This window comes from Lynx canadensis, chromosome E1, assembly GCF_007474595.2.
Source record: "Lynx canadensis isolate LIC74 chromosome E1, mLynCan4.pri.v2, whole genome shotgun sequence".
In the NCBI taxonomy this organism is placed as follows: Eukaryota; Metazoa; Chordata; class Mammalia; order Carnivora; family Felidae; genus Lynx; species Lynx canadensis.
Genome location: NC_044316.2, coordinates 60,408,886 through 60,423,314, shown reverse-complemented (window position 1 = coordinate 60,423,314; position 14,429 = coordinate 60,408,886). Strand labels below are relative to the sequence as shown.

General features: G+C 54.1%; 1 protein-coding gene across 2 annotated transcripts in view; it reads right to left on the bottom strand.

Moving 5' to 3' along the window:
- Positions 1–14,429, bottom strand: part of TBCD (tubulin folding cofactor D) — a 164,850-nt gene that overhangs the window by 30,269 nt on the left and 120,152 nt on the right. For both annotated transcript variants that reach the window (XM_030296703.1, XM_030296704.1), the window contains exons 18-23: positions 11,939–12,019; positions 10,018–10,091; positions 8,440–8,557; positions 6,950–7,010; positions 5,722–5,744; positions 1,403–1,434 (exon numbers count right to left, since the gene is read on the bottom strand). In XM_030296703.1, coding sequence (XP_030152563.1) covers positions 1,403–1,434; positions 5,722–5,744; positions 6,950–7,010; positions 8,440–8,557; positions 10,018–10,091; positions 11,939–12,019 — 389 coding nt within the window. The remainder of the gene's footprint in view (positions 1–1,402; positions 1,435–5,721; positions 5,745–6,949; positions 7,011–8,439; positions 8,558–10,017; positions 10,092–11,938; positions 12,020–14,429) is intronic.

Here is a 14,429-nt window from a genome sequence, read left to right as displayed (position 1 = left end):
TGCTGTGTGAGCCATGAAAACCAGACACAAAGACACAACCTCAAAGAGGCCAGAGAAAATAGACTGCCAGGAAACTTCTCCACAAAACAGGAAAAGAAGCTGACAGAATACAACGTTGTCTTCAAAGTGCAGATAAATATGTGCATAAATAAATGAGGACCATCAGTTCTATACCCAGCAAAGATACCCTTTAGGAATGAAGGTGTAGAAAATGTAGAAAGACACTTGCAGACAAATCGGAGTTTATTGCCAGCAGACACACACCACGGAAAACACTAAAGAGCATTTGGTGTTCAGGCAAAGGAAAGGATCCCCTTGGAAGTTCAGAAACACAGAAAGGAATAAAGAGATTTTTTTTAAGGCAGGTACAAGGATATGTTTAAATGAATTTTAACTGGATAAAACAGTCCTCTTCTATGTGACTTAAATCCACAAGAGATTGGGAGACATTAGGAGAGTAGTATGTGGGTCCTCACCTCCCACACTAGGAAGCAAATTAATAATATGTGTTCAAGAAAATGCTGGGGCCTGGGGCACCTGGGGGGCTCAGTTGGTTAAGCATCCGGCTTCAGATCAGGTCATGATCTCACAGTCTGTGAGTTTGAGCCCCGTGTCAGGATCTGTGCTGACAGCATGGAGCCTGCTTAGGACTCTCTCACTCTCTCTCTCAAAAATAAACATTTTTTAAAAAAGAAAATGCTAGGGCTCACTTCCTCCTGGTGACTAAGTGACGATCTTCCATATGCCTTGGCTGGCCTCACCATCCTCTGTCCTGTACTGACCTGGCAGCAGCACCCACTGACCAAACAGGCTGGAAGCCAGGGGCCCTCTGAGCAGCAACACCCCCCAAGGCACCCCTTCTAGGCAGCCTCCCGGCACAGACAGCAGGGGGAGACAGGGAGGGGAGGATGGAGGGCCCCCCCCAGCACCCCTGCAACAAACCACAGAGCACAGCTATCCCCCAGGGCAAAGCCCCCAAGAATCTGGGGTGCTATGAAAACACTAAAATAGCAGTTGCTTTTTTTTTCATCTTTGGACAAAACAAAGCAGTTTTTCTACATGGTAGTTACTCTGGCACAGGGGAGCCATGGGTGCTGAAGGAGGAGGAGGAGGATGCGAGGAAAGGCCACCTCTCCTCAAGTCTTTCCAAGTAACACCACCGGGACACAAGTGAGCCAGGCGGGGACTCCCTGCTCCCCCGTCTATCACGGCTGAGCCGACCTGGGGGGCAGGCCTGGCACCACACGCTGCCCAGGACATGCATGCCACACGGCGTGGACTCTGGGGTGCACCTCGCCAGCAAGCAAGCAAGGGCTTGAGGGTACAAAGAACACGCAGCACTGGAGAGTGAAGCAAACGCCCTTAGGACTTAGTCTCACACAAGCCCGGGGCTCAGACCTACCTGCTTGTCTCATGAGTTCTCCTCCTAGACCCCTGAAAATCAATGAAAACATTCAGAGTTAACATCTTTTACCACACAGAACACGAAATATCCTAAGTAACAGGTGAAACTTCAGGCTGCAAACACCAGTAAGAGGCTGCTGAGCCACATTTGTTACTGCCAGGAAATGGCTCTTACGGCGAGAAATGGAAAACGTGCTATAACCACCGCCTTCCAGATGGGGTCATTCTGATTCTTGGGTTCCACCGGGCACTATAATCCTCACAAGCATTAAGCACACTATACGGTCACACAGAACAAGTTCCAAATACTGCTCGGCTCTTAGTCTGTAAGAACAAGGGATGCCAGGAAGCTACCAGCATCCAGCCCAAGGAAGCCATCTGCTGATGTCCCTCGGGGAAGAAGCACTGCCCGTTCCGGACACCTAATGCCTGACGCTGACCTTGGGAAAAGAGGTGGGTGTGAGCGTAAGAGCACTCCATGAGAAGACTACAGGGCAGTTTAGGAGACTCCTGCTTCTGGCCCAGACAGTAACAAGACTCGCCCTCTTGCCTTAAACAATGAGGCAACTGGATGAACTCTAGGAAAGGAAAGCTCTGACACTGAGCACAGAGTCTGTGGGGGGAGGGAAGCAGGCAAAGCCTAGGACACTCCCAGGTTCAGGATGACGGCCAAGCCGAGGAGCCTCCCGTCAGCAGAGTCAAGGAGGTGGAGGCAGAGGGTGGGGACCCAGAGCCCTGCAGGGGCATCCTCAAGCCGGGGGTGGGGGGTGGGGGATGGGGGGGGTGGGCAGGGGGTGTCATGAGCCTCACGTGCAAGAAAAGGAACTACCTGAGCCCAAGAGGAAAGAAATGCTTGCAAGAAGGCAAGATACTCACGGGAGCCTGCACGGCAGGAGGGGCCTTGGCAGCAAGAGTGGCAGAACCTGGTCGTGCACAAGGCCCATCCGTGAGCTGGTTCTGGACCCACCACAGGCCCTTCAGTGCCGGCCAGAAAGGAGCCAACTAATGGTGACCAGTCACAGACCCACCAGAAGGCAGTGAGAGGCCAGCAGCCGCACCCTGTACCCAGCAACAAAATCTCACACCACTGGCATCTACACAAGAATCAGCTGGAAAACACGACCCACAAACACCAAGAAGGACTCGGCAGCGCACGAGGCCGTTTTGGCGGCTACTGGGGTCACATGCACCACGGAGGCAGAGGGAGACACAAGCTCAAGGAGGACACTGAAGGCATAAGACGCAAATGGAAACTAAAAGGTAAAATACCCAACCTGAGAAGAGCTGCACTCAACACCATCGATGGCAGTGGGAACAAAAACCAAAATAATTTTTTTGAGAAAGGTTTAAAAAGATCTTGCTACAAAGAAATGCTCAGACTAAGGGAATCTTGTAAAAATGACAGCAGTCTGCTCAAACAAGCTCCCGTGGGCCAAATCTGGGACGATCTGAGCAGAGAATGAGAACAATGCCCGTGGGTTTCGGCACGCTGGTGAGAGCGTGGGTGCCAGCAGCAGCAACATGAGGATGAAAAGAAAAGCTGGTTTTCCACACAAGTCCCGGACAGCAAGCATAGGAGGAAGAGTGGATCAGACCAGCGTGCTTTGGCAACCATGTGACTGACTCGGGCGAGGGAGCAGGCGCTAGAAAACGGGGGTCCACACGTCATGAAACTGCCAGCCCCCAGGTCACTCACCAGCGGCGTGTGAGGGGCGTGCGGCACATATGACCTTCTGGAGGTCTCCCCTGAACCCAGAGGTTAACTTGGTGTTCCCGCTAGTGGGCAACCACACTGGCATGCCTCCTTTGTGGGCAACACGAGTGTCTAGGCCAGCCACACCAGCCACACGGTGAGTGAGCCAGACCCAGCCACGAGGGAACAGCCTGTAAACCCACAATGTGGAACGTTACCCGCGACAAAACAAAACAAAACAAAACAAAACAAAACAAAACAAAGGGCGGTGTCATGCAAACAAAAAGGGAAGAGGCCGGATAGTATCAGAACACAGTGCGGGGCCCTGGTGGTGGCCACCGCGGTTCCCACTCATGTTCAAGCCCCGGCGGGAACTCTCAAGCCCAGGAGTGACGCGGGGCAATGTGACCTCACCGCTGTGGTCACTGGCCAGGGCCTCTGGCTGAGGCGTGTACTTGAGTCACACACGGTGAGTAAACACTGCAGGCACACAGGCCTCTCCCACCCAGGGGGCTGCCGTGGCGGTAGGAGGCCACGTGCTTTTTCTCTGTGCACTGACCTCACTGAAGGGTGTCATTTTCTATTTGTTCTGGAGACTCATCACTAAAAGCGAAATTTAAAACAAGGCACAGGTGTACGCTTAGAACCTGTAAGATGAGAACGGACACCATCATCGGCCACTGGCTACCCAGCAGAGCTGTGCGCGGCACTCCGGCACTCCCTTGTGCCGTGCGTTGGCCTCAACGCCGCGGCTTAGCCTTCTGGGGGCTCATGCATTTCACCAGAAAGAACTGGGCATGCTCTCTACTCGAGGCTCGAGGGCCAGCGTTCTCTTTGCTGTGAGAACAGGTGGAAAGCCAGCTGTGACAGGTGCGGACAGCGGAGGTATAACAGTCGACAGCCCAAGGGGAGCAGCCCAGGTGCTGACCCCTACTCACCTGTTATCATGGAAAGCCTGAACCTGGAGCGGTCACGTCCACAGCGGGACACACGGCCAGGCTGCCCCCCTCCCTGGGATCAGGCCACACTGTGCAGCTGCAGCCCATCAAGGTATACACAAGGCTCCACCAGGTCCTGCTGGTGAAACGTCCACTAACCCGTACTGGGGAAGGGCGCAGAACCCGTGAGTCACTCAGGAGGCGCATCATCTGCAGGGCAACACAAAGATCCTGCCCCAACCAGAGTAGAAGGACACCTACAGGGGACAACACTACGGAACCGTCCTGGGACCCCAGGTGCATCTCTCCACCAACCATGGGGCCCACAGAGCCAAGGAAGGTCCCGGCACAGACCCAGCCACATCCCACAGGCGCTCACGGGACACGGATGAGCCCCACCCACATTTATGCACTGGCTCAAGCACAGGGATGTCTGTGGGGGAAGAGGGGTCTGTTAATGGGAGCAGTCCATGGACTGTCATGGACAGAGCTGCCCAGAAAAGGGGATTCTGAAGTAAGAAAGAGGCACAGAAGATCAACCTTAAAATAATTTAGGACAGCTGCCAAATCAGCTGAGGGCAATGCCAGCCAACTGTGGGAAGGTCACCTGAGTAGTTCTGAAAGAAGTTTCTCTGCACAGGAAGCTCCGGAAGGGGGGACCCCGGCCAGGGGTCAGAGCAGGCCCCGCATTCTCAGGAAGAGGGGAACATGTCAAGGACAAAGGAGAACAGCCCATACTCACTACTCCACACGGTTATGTTAAAAAGCCACTAAGAAAGATGCAGACAAGCCTCAGTCCGGGGGAAACTCTGGGAGAGCAGGTGTATAAAGAGCTCACATCTAGAATAGTAGAGTGCTGACAGCTCAGGGAGCAGACAGATCGCAGGATGTTTTTAACAAGCAAAAGACTCGAACAGTCAGTTTACGGAAGACGACAAAAGACAACCAGTCAGCACAGGAGAAGGTGCCACAGTCACCAGTCCACAGGGAAATGCAACTCTCGCGGGGATGGCTCCCGACCGCTACTGCTGGAGACAAAGGGGCACAGCCCTTGGGATGAGTCTGTCAGGCCTTAAAAACACACCCGCGCTGTCCTGCCCAGCAACAGCCTCCCAGGTGCGTACCCAAGAAAGGTGGGAACACACGGCTACACCAGGACCTGAGCGCCAACGTTCACAGCAGGTTTACTCCGAGTAGAAAAGCTGGAAGAGCCCAAATGCCCACACCGGACGGGCAGATCAACACAGCAAGCACGTGTGCACCGCTGAGCCGCACACGGTGACACAAGGCAACACCACGGCACACGCTGCAACACAGACAACTCTCTGCAACCTCACACTAAGTGAAGGAAGCCAGACCTTCAAGCAAGGACATCATGGTGAGACCCCGTCTGCGCAGGTGGGGAGACAGGACCGGCCGGCTGCTCGGCGTTGTGGCTGCAGCCACGTGGCAGTCTGCAACACCCAGCGCCCATAGGACCACACATTTCTTTATAGGACACGAAAACCTCACCAAAGTTTACCAACACCAGCCATGTCCTGTGACTGTGACGCCCTTCAAATCAAGTAAACATAGGGCAGGCATTGAGGGGGCAACTCGCAGAAGCCCCGACAGGCCACCCCAACCTTTACTGATAAGGAATCTTCTCTATAAGACACAGGAGAACGTAGGGTAGGTGACACTTACCTGTACAACTGACGATCGTAAAGCTAAAAGAAGTAAAAGTTAGGTATTAAAATTAATTGATTTTTAAAATCACGCAGCAGATGTACAACGCTACTGGGCACCGGATGGGAAGGACGAGGACACGCAGCAAGCATTTCTCAGGCTGGTGTCCCCGGAGAGCTGACCCAGGTCCTGAGCACAGAGCCCACTCTACTCCCAGCGAGCACCTGGCGACAGCCCGCTTTCCTGTGTCCCCCTTATGAGAGAGGCACCCCACCTCACACTGTCACGCTTGCACCAGACGGCACTGAGCTAGGCAAATGCCGTCTCTGTTTCCCACAAAAACTCGAGGGAGCAGGCACTACGGGTTTCTGCACTCGCAGAGGACCCTGGCTCAGAGGCCCTGAGTCTCCACACCGCACCCCTCCCAGCCCCGCCTCGCGGTGCTTCACCACCCCAAGTAGACCGAAGGGATTTGCCAAAATCATAGTCAATGGCTTACACCGGAAGGGAGTCTGATACCAAGACGGTATATTGTTCTATAAAGAGAGAACCCGGAATGAATACCAAACTCTATTCTGAACAACAAACGCTAAACCTGTCTACGTCCTTGTGAGTGACTCTGATGTTATCCAGTAGCATTAAGGCCTTAGTTCATACTTTACCTCTTTTGAATCACAGAACCTTGAAGATCTCAAAGCCCCACAAAAACAGACACACCTTCCCCCAGAGACGTGCACACACAGGAGTGTCATTTCAGACTCGAGTCCCACTGTGGAGACACAGCTGGCAATCAAAGCCTTCATGCTTATTCTATGTGTCGTCTCGGTGAGCACAGGCCACGTCCAGGAAGGCATGGAACATGCCTGAATGGCTAGACACCCAGGGACAGGTTCAGCTGAGCAGCACAGGAGGACGAGGATCAGATAGGAGAGGCCATGTCACCTGCATGGGCCTGATTAGCAGCCTCCTGTGCCGCCCGAGGTGCTGGCCACGCAGAAGGAGAGCGCATGCATGAGCCCCAGCAGGCCCCTCCCACCCCAGACCAACCCCCAGGTGCTGGCCACCAGGGAGGCCAAAGGAAGAGAGCTGCTTCCAACCAACGGGCCCCAGCACTGATCTTCCCAGTCATCAGACTCTGGGCTTCAAACAGGGCTGAGGAGGGTGGAGACAGCTCAAAAGGGCAGCAGACGCTTGCGGGCACCAGGAAACCTGGAGAAAGGGATGCTCCAGTGGGCTGCACACAGACCTGCTGGTGAATGTGCTTCAGGCCCCGCACTGCCGCGTCATCCAGGTAGTCTGTGATGGGCCTGCGTGGGTTCAAACACAACAGCTGAGATCCTGAGCACAACAAGCACTAGGGCAGCCCAGGGCTCAGAAAGGCCTGCATCGTGTTCAGGTGCCCCAGCGCCTCCCTCCCCAAACACCTGCAGGGGCTACCCGCCTACAGCAGTGTCCACCTCAAGGAGGGCGGGCATCAGGACCTTCCCGAGCAGCAGCTTGCCGACGATGGAGGGCCTGGGACGGGGACGCAGCCAGGCCTGCCGCAGAGCAGCCAGGACGCCCATCGGAGACTTGGCCCACCAAAGCTGAGGTGAGGGCCCCGGGGCCAGATGAGAGCTCACATGGCAGGCTCACTGCTGCCCTGGAAAGGACTGCAGGCACTCGGCCAGCATCCAAGAACCCGATTGTAGGCGGGCTTCCCACCACTCCCTAACCGCGAGGGGGACTCTGTGCCTAGACTGACTGTACGAACAGGCGCTGAACACTGAAGCCTGCTCTCTTCCGGGAGTCCGGGACGTTAGTCCACACCAGGCAGTGGCCACCCACATCCCACCCCCAAGAAAACCCCGCGCACTGGTCTCCCTGACCTGCCCTGCCCTGGTGGACACCTCACCACGCCGTCACGCCCCATGCGTCCCCTGCGGCCGCACGGGACAGGGCTCCAGCTCGCGCCTGGCCTCCGCTCGATCACAGAGAGCACTGCCATAGACACCGAGTCCTCGGCCTGGCCCACAGGTGCCATTTCACCCCCACGTGGATGTCAGGAAGGCTGTGTGACATTGTGTATCTGAGCCATGGCGCGCAGTGGGGCGAGCAGGACCCAAACCCCAGTGCTTGCCGCCAGCACCTGCCCCGGTGGGCCCCAGGGGATCACGCAGATCGAGCCAATGGGATTACAACAGTGTCCAGGAACCAGATTACAGACACTGCAGTTGTCGGGAGTTTTTACTTTTGTGCAAGAAAGAAAAGCAAAAATCCACATAGCAGCCCTGCCAACTCACAAAGCGTGGCATGCGGGGAGCTCCCCCACTGACCCAACTCCACGTGCTCTCCCGTTCTGTTAGAACCGGCCAACTGGAGACGTCCTCAGGGGAAATGTCTACATTTACACTCTCTGGTATTTTAAACGATGAAAAGTGAGGTGAGCAAAGACCACCAAGCATATAGCCTACTGGGCGCCGTCTCTGACAACGCATCTGCTCCTGTCACCGAACTCAAGACCCCCAGAGCAATGAGGAAACAAAGAAAACAGCTACTGAACAGCCAGGCGCTTGCCGGCTCCCACTAGAGACAGACACAGCTCATCAGAGAGAAGACACTGACAGACTTCGTCAGATAAAACATGGGATGACCCAAAGATTCAGTGACACTGTCACAAATAAACACAGGTGGAGGTGGATGGGGTTCCAGGCTCACGACCACAGTGGTTCCATGGGACCGCAGTGCTTCCCCTACCTGTCCTCCTGCACCGCGAGTCTGTACAGGCCACGGGTGACCTCCGCACAGGCGAGCACAGCCCCGTGCCGTGTATGCAGATCCAGACTCTGTGTCATCGACAGCAGATGCGGGAGAACTGCAAAGGACAGGGGCAGGAGGACACGTCAATGAGCGCGCATTAGGAGGACGTGTTGAACTCACAGACGGGATCCAAAGGGGGAGATGTACCCATGGAAAGTTACCTTTGTAAGGGCCATTGGAGCAATATGCCAAACCCTCCTAGACACCCAGAGAAGTGAGGAGGGGCGGGGCGGGGGGGGGGGGGCTCCCAATCCCTGGGTCCCCCAGACACAGAGCAGGGACGCATGTGAAGAGAGAGAACCAGGTCTCTCCCGTGGCTAAGTGGCCGGCAGTGGCTCCGCCTGGGCACAGTGCAGGACGGAGGCCAAGCAGCAGGAGCCTACAGTCGTGCACAACCCCACTCAGGCGGGAGCCCTGCCTCCCCTGCCCAGAGTAAAGGAAGCCTCTATGCCTTTGGTGCTCTGTGGACAGAAAGCAGTGTCCCAAGACCCCTAGAGCCTGGTAGAGTGCAGACAAGGGGCCACGTCCACACCAGCGTGGGAAATCACATGCCCCTGAGCCTCAGCTTCCCTGATGCACAAATGCACTGCTGTGGAGGCTGGAAAAGCAAACAGCATCCAAGCCAGAGGCATCCCACATAGGCGCTCAGATGAGGCAGCTGGCAGCAGTCAGGGTTCAAGAGTCAGGGAAACCCCTCACCCTGTTAATGCTCTTTGACTGGGAAGAAAGGACAAGGCTGAGCACCCCTTCATTCAGGCCATGAGGATTATCGATTACAGGTAAATAACAGACTCCTGACAGCACATTTAACCCACGGACTGTGAAGCTAAAAGCCCCTCAGGAACTAACAGCCCCAAAGCTCCATCTTAAGCCCCAGGGCCTGTGAGAGGCACGCAGAAGTCAAGTCGCTAACTCCAAATGAAAAGCCACAATTCAACCACTAGTTACCCCAACAAAAGTCAGCAGGAAGAAGCGTGATTTAAAGAAATTTGCACATGGCTCCCCACACTGAAACCAAATGTTATCTTTATTCTGGAATATGGGTTCTTTCCTTAATGATAACGGATGTAGTCCCTTTGGACCTGGCTGCTCTACTCTGCAGCTACACCACCCGCAGGGGGCCTAAGCTCAGGCCTCTCCCAGAGGTCGGGAAACAGCACAGCAGGCTTTTCCCACAGCCGGGAGCTGCCATCCGAAATACGTAAGATATATAACACAATCCATCGGTTCCCTGCGGTAATGGGCCTTGCACCCAGGGCACACAGACTGCCATGCGCACAGCACCCGTCCTCAGAGAGGCCACGGCAGCTGGTTCTGTTCTGTCCCCTGATTAAGTACAGCCCAGTTCCTCACTCACACACTTCTCAGCAAGAAAGAAACACAACGTCGTTCTCAGCCCTCCACACCCTACAGTGGCCTGTCCTCAGCTCCTGCCTGCTGTGTGCACCTGCGCATCTGCCGTGCACACACACATGTTCGTGTGTGGCACCAGCAGGGGGGTCTGAGCATACCTACCGTGAGTGGCGCTGTACTCAGGCGCTCGCTGGGCCAGGTTGTGCAGAGCTTTCGCAGACAGCTCTCTGATGACTCTGGGGGACACAACGGAGAAAACAGTTAGTTCCTTCCTTGTGATGATTCCAGCTTTATCCAACTCATGGAGAGGGAACAGACAATACAGAAGTGTCAACTACCCATTTAGTCAAAACCACCAATAAAAATAAACACAAATGAACAAAAAAGACCCCCTGACTGTAACAAATGAGGACTGGAGACTTTACCAAATGAACCCAAGCCTACATGGGGCCACAGCCACCCAGCTCGTGGCTGCCCTGGTACCTTAACATTCATGTTCCATTAAACACTAAAAATAACTTTTTTTTTATTTTTTTTAAAATGTTTCACTATTTTATTTTTGAGGCAGAGAGAGACAGAGCATGAGCGAGGAAGGAGCAGAGAGAGAGAGGGAAACACAGAATCCAAAGCAGGCTCCAGGATCTGAGCTGTTGGCACAGAGCCCGACACAGGGCTCGAACCCACGCACTGTGAGATCATGACCTGAGCCGAAGTCGGACACTTAACCAACTGAGCCACCCAGGCGCCCCAAACACTAAAAGTAACCTTAACAGTAGCCCCGCAAGGTCCTGAAAGCCTTGCTCCAAATTCTTTGGAGACAGATGCTATCCCTACCCCCCACTGATGAAAAAGTATAGAATCAGTCACTCTTTACAACCTAGTGCAGCTCTGTCTCCGGGCCCTGTCCCCGTGCTTTATTTAGTAAAACCACCTTTTTGCACTAAAACCATCTCGAGAATTCTTTCTTAGCCATTCGCTCTCGAACCCTACTTCATCATTTCACCAACAGGACTGAAAGAAGAAATGAGCGTCCTGACAACAGCTCAGGAGTTGAGTCTGAAACCACAGGTAACACATTTGCAATTCTGGCTTTAAATACCCTATGGACTAACAGGTTAATTAACTAATTTCCCCCAGGCTCAGTGCACAGGATTTGTGCTCTATGAGAGGTATTGCAGCTATGCCTCAAGTGTCAGAAACCCACACAACTCAGGAAGATCGCCTGCAAGGGACCCGGGAGAGAGGCCACACCTACTCCAGCGGCACACAGACGCACCCGTCTCCCGAGGACGGCCCCGCCTCACCAGGCGAGCAGCAGACACCAAGGCTGCTTCCCGGCACGTGGCCGTGGTCCTCGGGGCAGAGGTTGGACCACATTCCCCAGCAGATCAGAAAGAGCTTTCTGCAAGTAACACCCACCCTAAAAGCAGGATTCTAGACATACAACGGTCATCTGCCATCCTTCAGATCTACGGTCTGTACAGCCGTACCAAGCCTTCTCATGACAAAATCAATCTCGTCTTCCCAGGGGCAGTAACAGCTGTGGGGAGCATGGGCTCTCTTGTTTTCTGGACTGCACTGGGAGCCCTCCCTCCGAAGAGACACTTAACTGCCTGTGAAATGCTAAGATGCCTAGAAACGGCTACGCAGTCAGGAAAGAGCCGCAAAAGCCTGTTCGCCTCCAGGAGGCAGCCGAGACGGCCACACGGAGCGGCATCGGGCAGGAGGGGGCCATCCAGGGAGCGCTTGAGGAAGGGCTCCTCACATCCGCAGGAGGCAGCCTGCCCTCCGTCACACAGCAATACGGCAGCGTCCCCACGGGGTCCTTGACACACCTGACACAAGTGACGGAGGCCTCCGGAGGGAAAACTGGACACAGACCATTAACCAACACGTCAGGCATGAAGACCGAACTCCTATCACTCCTCAGAAGTTATCTTAAAATACAAACTCTACAATGAGAAAATGTACTAAAGGCCTACCTCAATTTAACTTCCTCTCTGGAAGAAAATAGTTCTTATTTGACAGATGATCTGGTACAATGCACCACAAAATTACACAAACACAAAGACACAAAACTTACCCATCCCAGTGGTTGATCTTCATGGTCACCAGGTGGTCTATCATTGGCTGAGTGTACTCAGGAAAGCCGGCAATAAACGTGCTGAAAAGAGAGATCAGAGGGGTGAGGCGGGAAGGGGTGGGAGCCCCCACGCATGTGTGTGGGAAGCCGTGCGGCCACTTCAACAATTTGGCAGTTTCTTTTCAAGTTAAATGTACAGAAATCCCCTTGCCAGGTATTTGCCCAGGGGAAACAAGGCTACACGTCCACACGAAGACGTCCAAACAAAGGTTCACGGCAGCTGTACTCATCACAGCCAACACCTCAGAACAGCCTAGATGTCTAGACCGGGTGAGCTAACAGTGAGCTGCAGAAGAACCACGAGACAGAAGACACCAGCAAGAGAGAGGAGCAAGCTACTGGCACACACACACACATAACGACACGAGCGTCCGTCCTTCCTGATCCCGCTCATGAGACCTTCTACAAAAGGCATCAGCAGCCCAGTGACAGGCAGAGGGGCACTGGGCCGAGGCGGCTCACCCTCCACGACTTGACGGAGGCACCAGTCGCCCAGGCACCCGCACTGTCAGCTCTCACTGGGATATACACTTCATCCACGGACAGCGGATGGGGTGTAAGTTATGCCTCACAAATAAAAGTTACATCTAGTGAAAACACCGTAGGAGAATTAAAAACAAGAATCTCCAAGTGGGACAGGCCTCTCTAGTTCTGACTCAAAACCCAGCAGCCATGAAGACTGGTACATTCAAAAGCAAAACCAAAAAGCAAAAGTGTCTGCCGAGAAAAACATACCATAAACAAAGTCAAATGATAAAAATGGACTCAGAAAAAATACCAGCAACTGTTATCACAAACATGAGACTTCTTTAAAATAAACTTCTTTCAAATCCATAAGAAAACACCGTCACCTGGCAGTAAAATCCTCAGACCATTTACAGAGAAGAAAATCGACACAGCCCACGTTCAGCCTCCTTCCATGGGAGACAGAAAGAAAACTTCCGTCCATCTGTCAGACTGCCCAAGTCAGGGGCAGGGGGGTGGGGGAGTGTAGCTGTTGTTGGAAGGATCTAGAAGGATCTAGAAACATTGCTGTGAGCACCATTCTGATGCAGCTTCTATGGACCACGACGGGCATCATCCAGGGAACTTGAAACATAAAGATCCAGCAACTCCACTTGTGTTAATTCATTCAGATATAATCACACAGGTGAGAGATACCGAGCACAGAGATGCTCACTTCACATCGTTTCTAACAGTGAAAGACTAGACAGAAGCCAGCGGCCAGGAGGGGACAGCATGCAGTTTACACCCTACGTGCACATACGGGACGCTCCCGTGACACAGGACGAGGAGACGATGCGTGGTGTACGTGCAGCACGTCAGCCCGGGGCGTGCACAATCTGCTGTGCGGGACGGTAAACCCAGACGCTGCCTGATTCCTCGCAGCCACACGTTACCTTCTGACCAGTGCTCCGCTGACGAGCACGAAAGCTGTGCCACTGTTCGGCGTGCACAGAAGGAAGTCCACACACCCACATGTGTGACACAAACGGAACCTCTCTAGGAGACACCAGAAACTGATGGGGCCGCAGGGATGGAACTAGGACGCCGCAAGAACAGTCACCTGCACCTTATGAACTGTAGGCCACGCCCTTGCATCACCTACTCCAAAATGCACTTTACACGTCATGCCTCTGGGACCCCCAATCAATTATGCATATTGTCTAAATCTGCCACGCCATCCACACAACCCCGCCATGGACATAGCCATCGGCCACGTGCTACACGGTGGCTGAGAGACAAAGTGGATGGCACAGAGGGCCTAGAGGGGGAAATACATAGATGTTACCTGTGTAGGCACGTGTGTGCACATGTGCGAGGTGAACACAGGTGCCGTGTGGACATGTGTGTGCTACACGGTGCCAGACTGGAGAGGGTGGGGTCGGGAACATGTTTGCTCTGGATGTGAAAGAAAGAAAAGTGAGGGCTTCTCCAGAGGTGAGAGGGATTGAGAGACCCTCTAACAGTGAGAAAACAGATAATGTCAGGAGGAAAAACAGAAAAATGAGGACAGTGGAAAAGCTGTCAGAAAAAGGAGCCAAGATGCAACCCCTGGACCCCCATCACCAAAGGGGCCCCTGGGACTGCCAGACAGGCCAACATCCATGATCAGTGGCCTCACGGGAAGAAACAGACAGAGGCTGGCCACCTAAGTTCTGGCCGAGCCCCGGGACCAGGTAATGGCTAAGCGTGGGGAACACACAGGACTGGAGCCACCCCCCCCCCGGTGCCCAGCACTCCCTGAGCACCCGGGGTCTGCAGGGGGGCATCGGTAGAGGGTGGACAGCAGGGGCTTGGCCGGTGTCGGGACAGTAAGAGCTGGGCCAAAGGGGTGGCTGAGGGGATCGGCAGGACGAGGAGCATTTGAGGGCTATTAGGGACACAGAAGTGACAGAAGTAGGTCACCAAGCGGATGCGGGGAAGCACA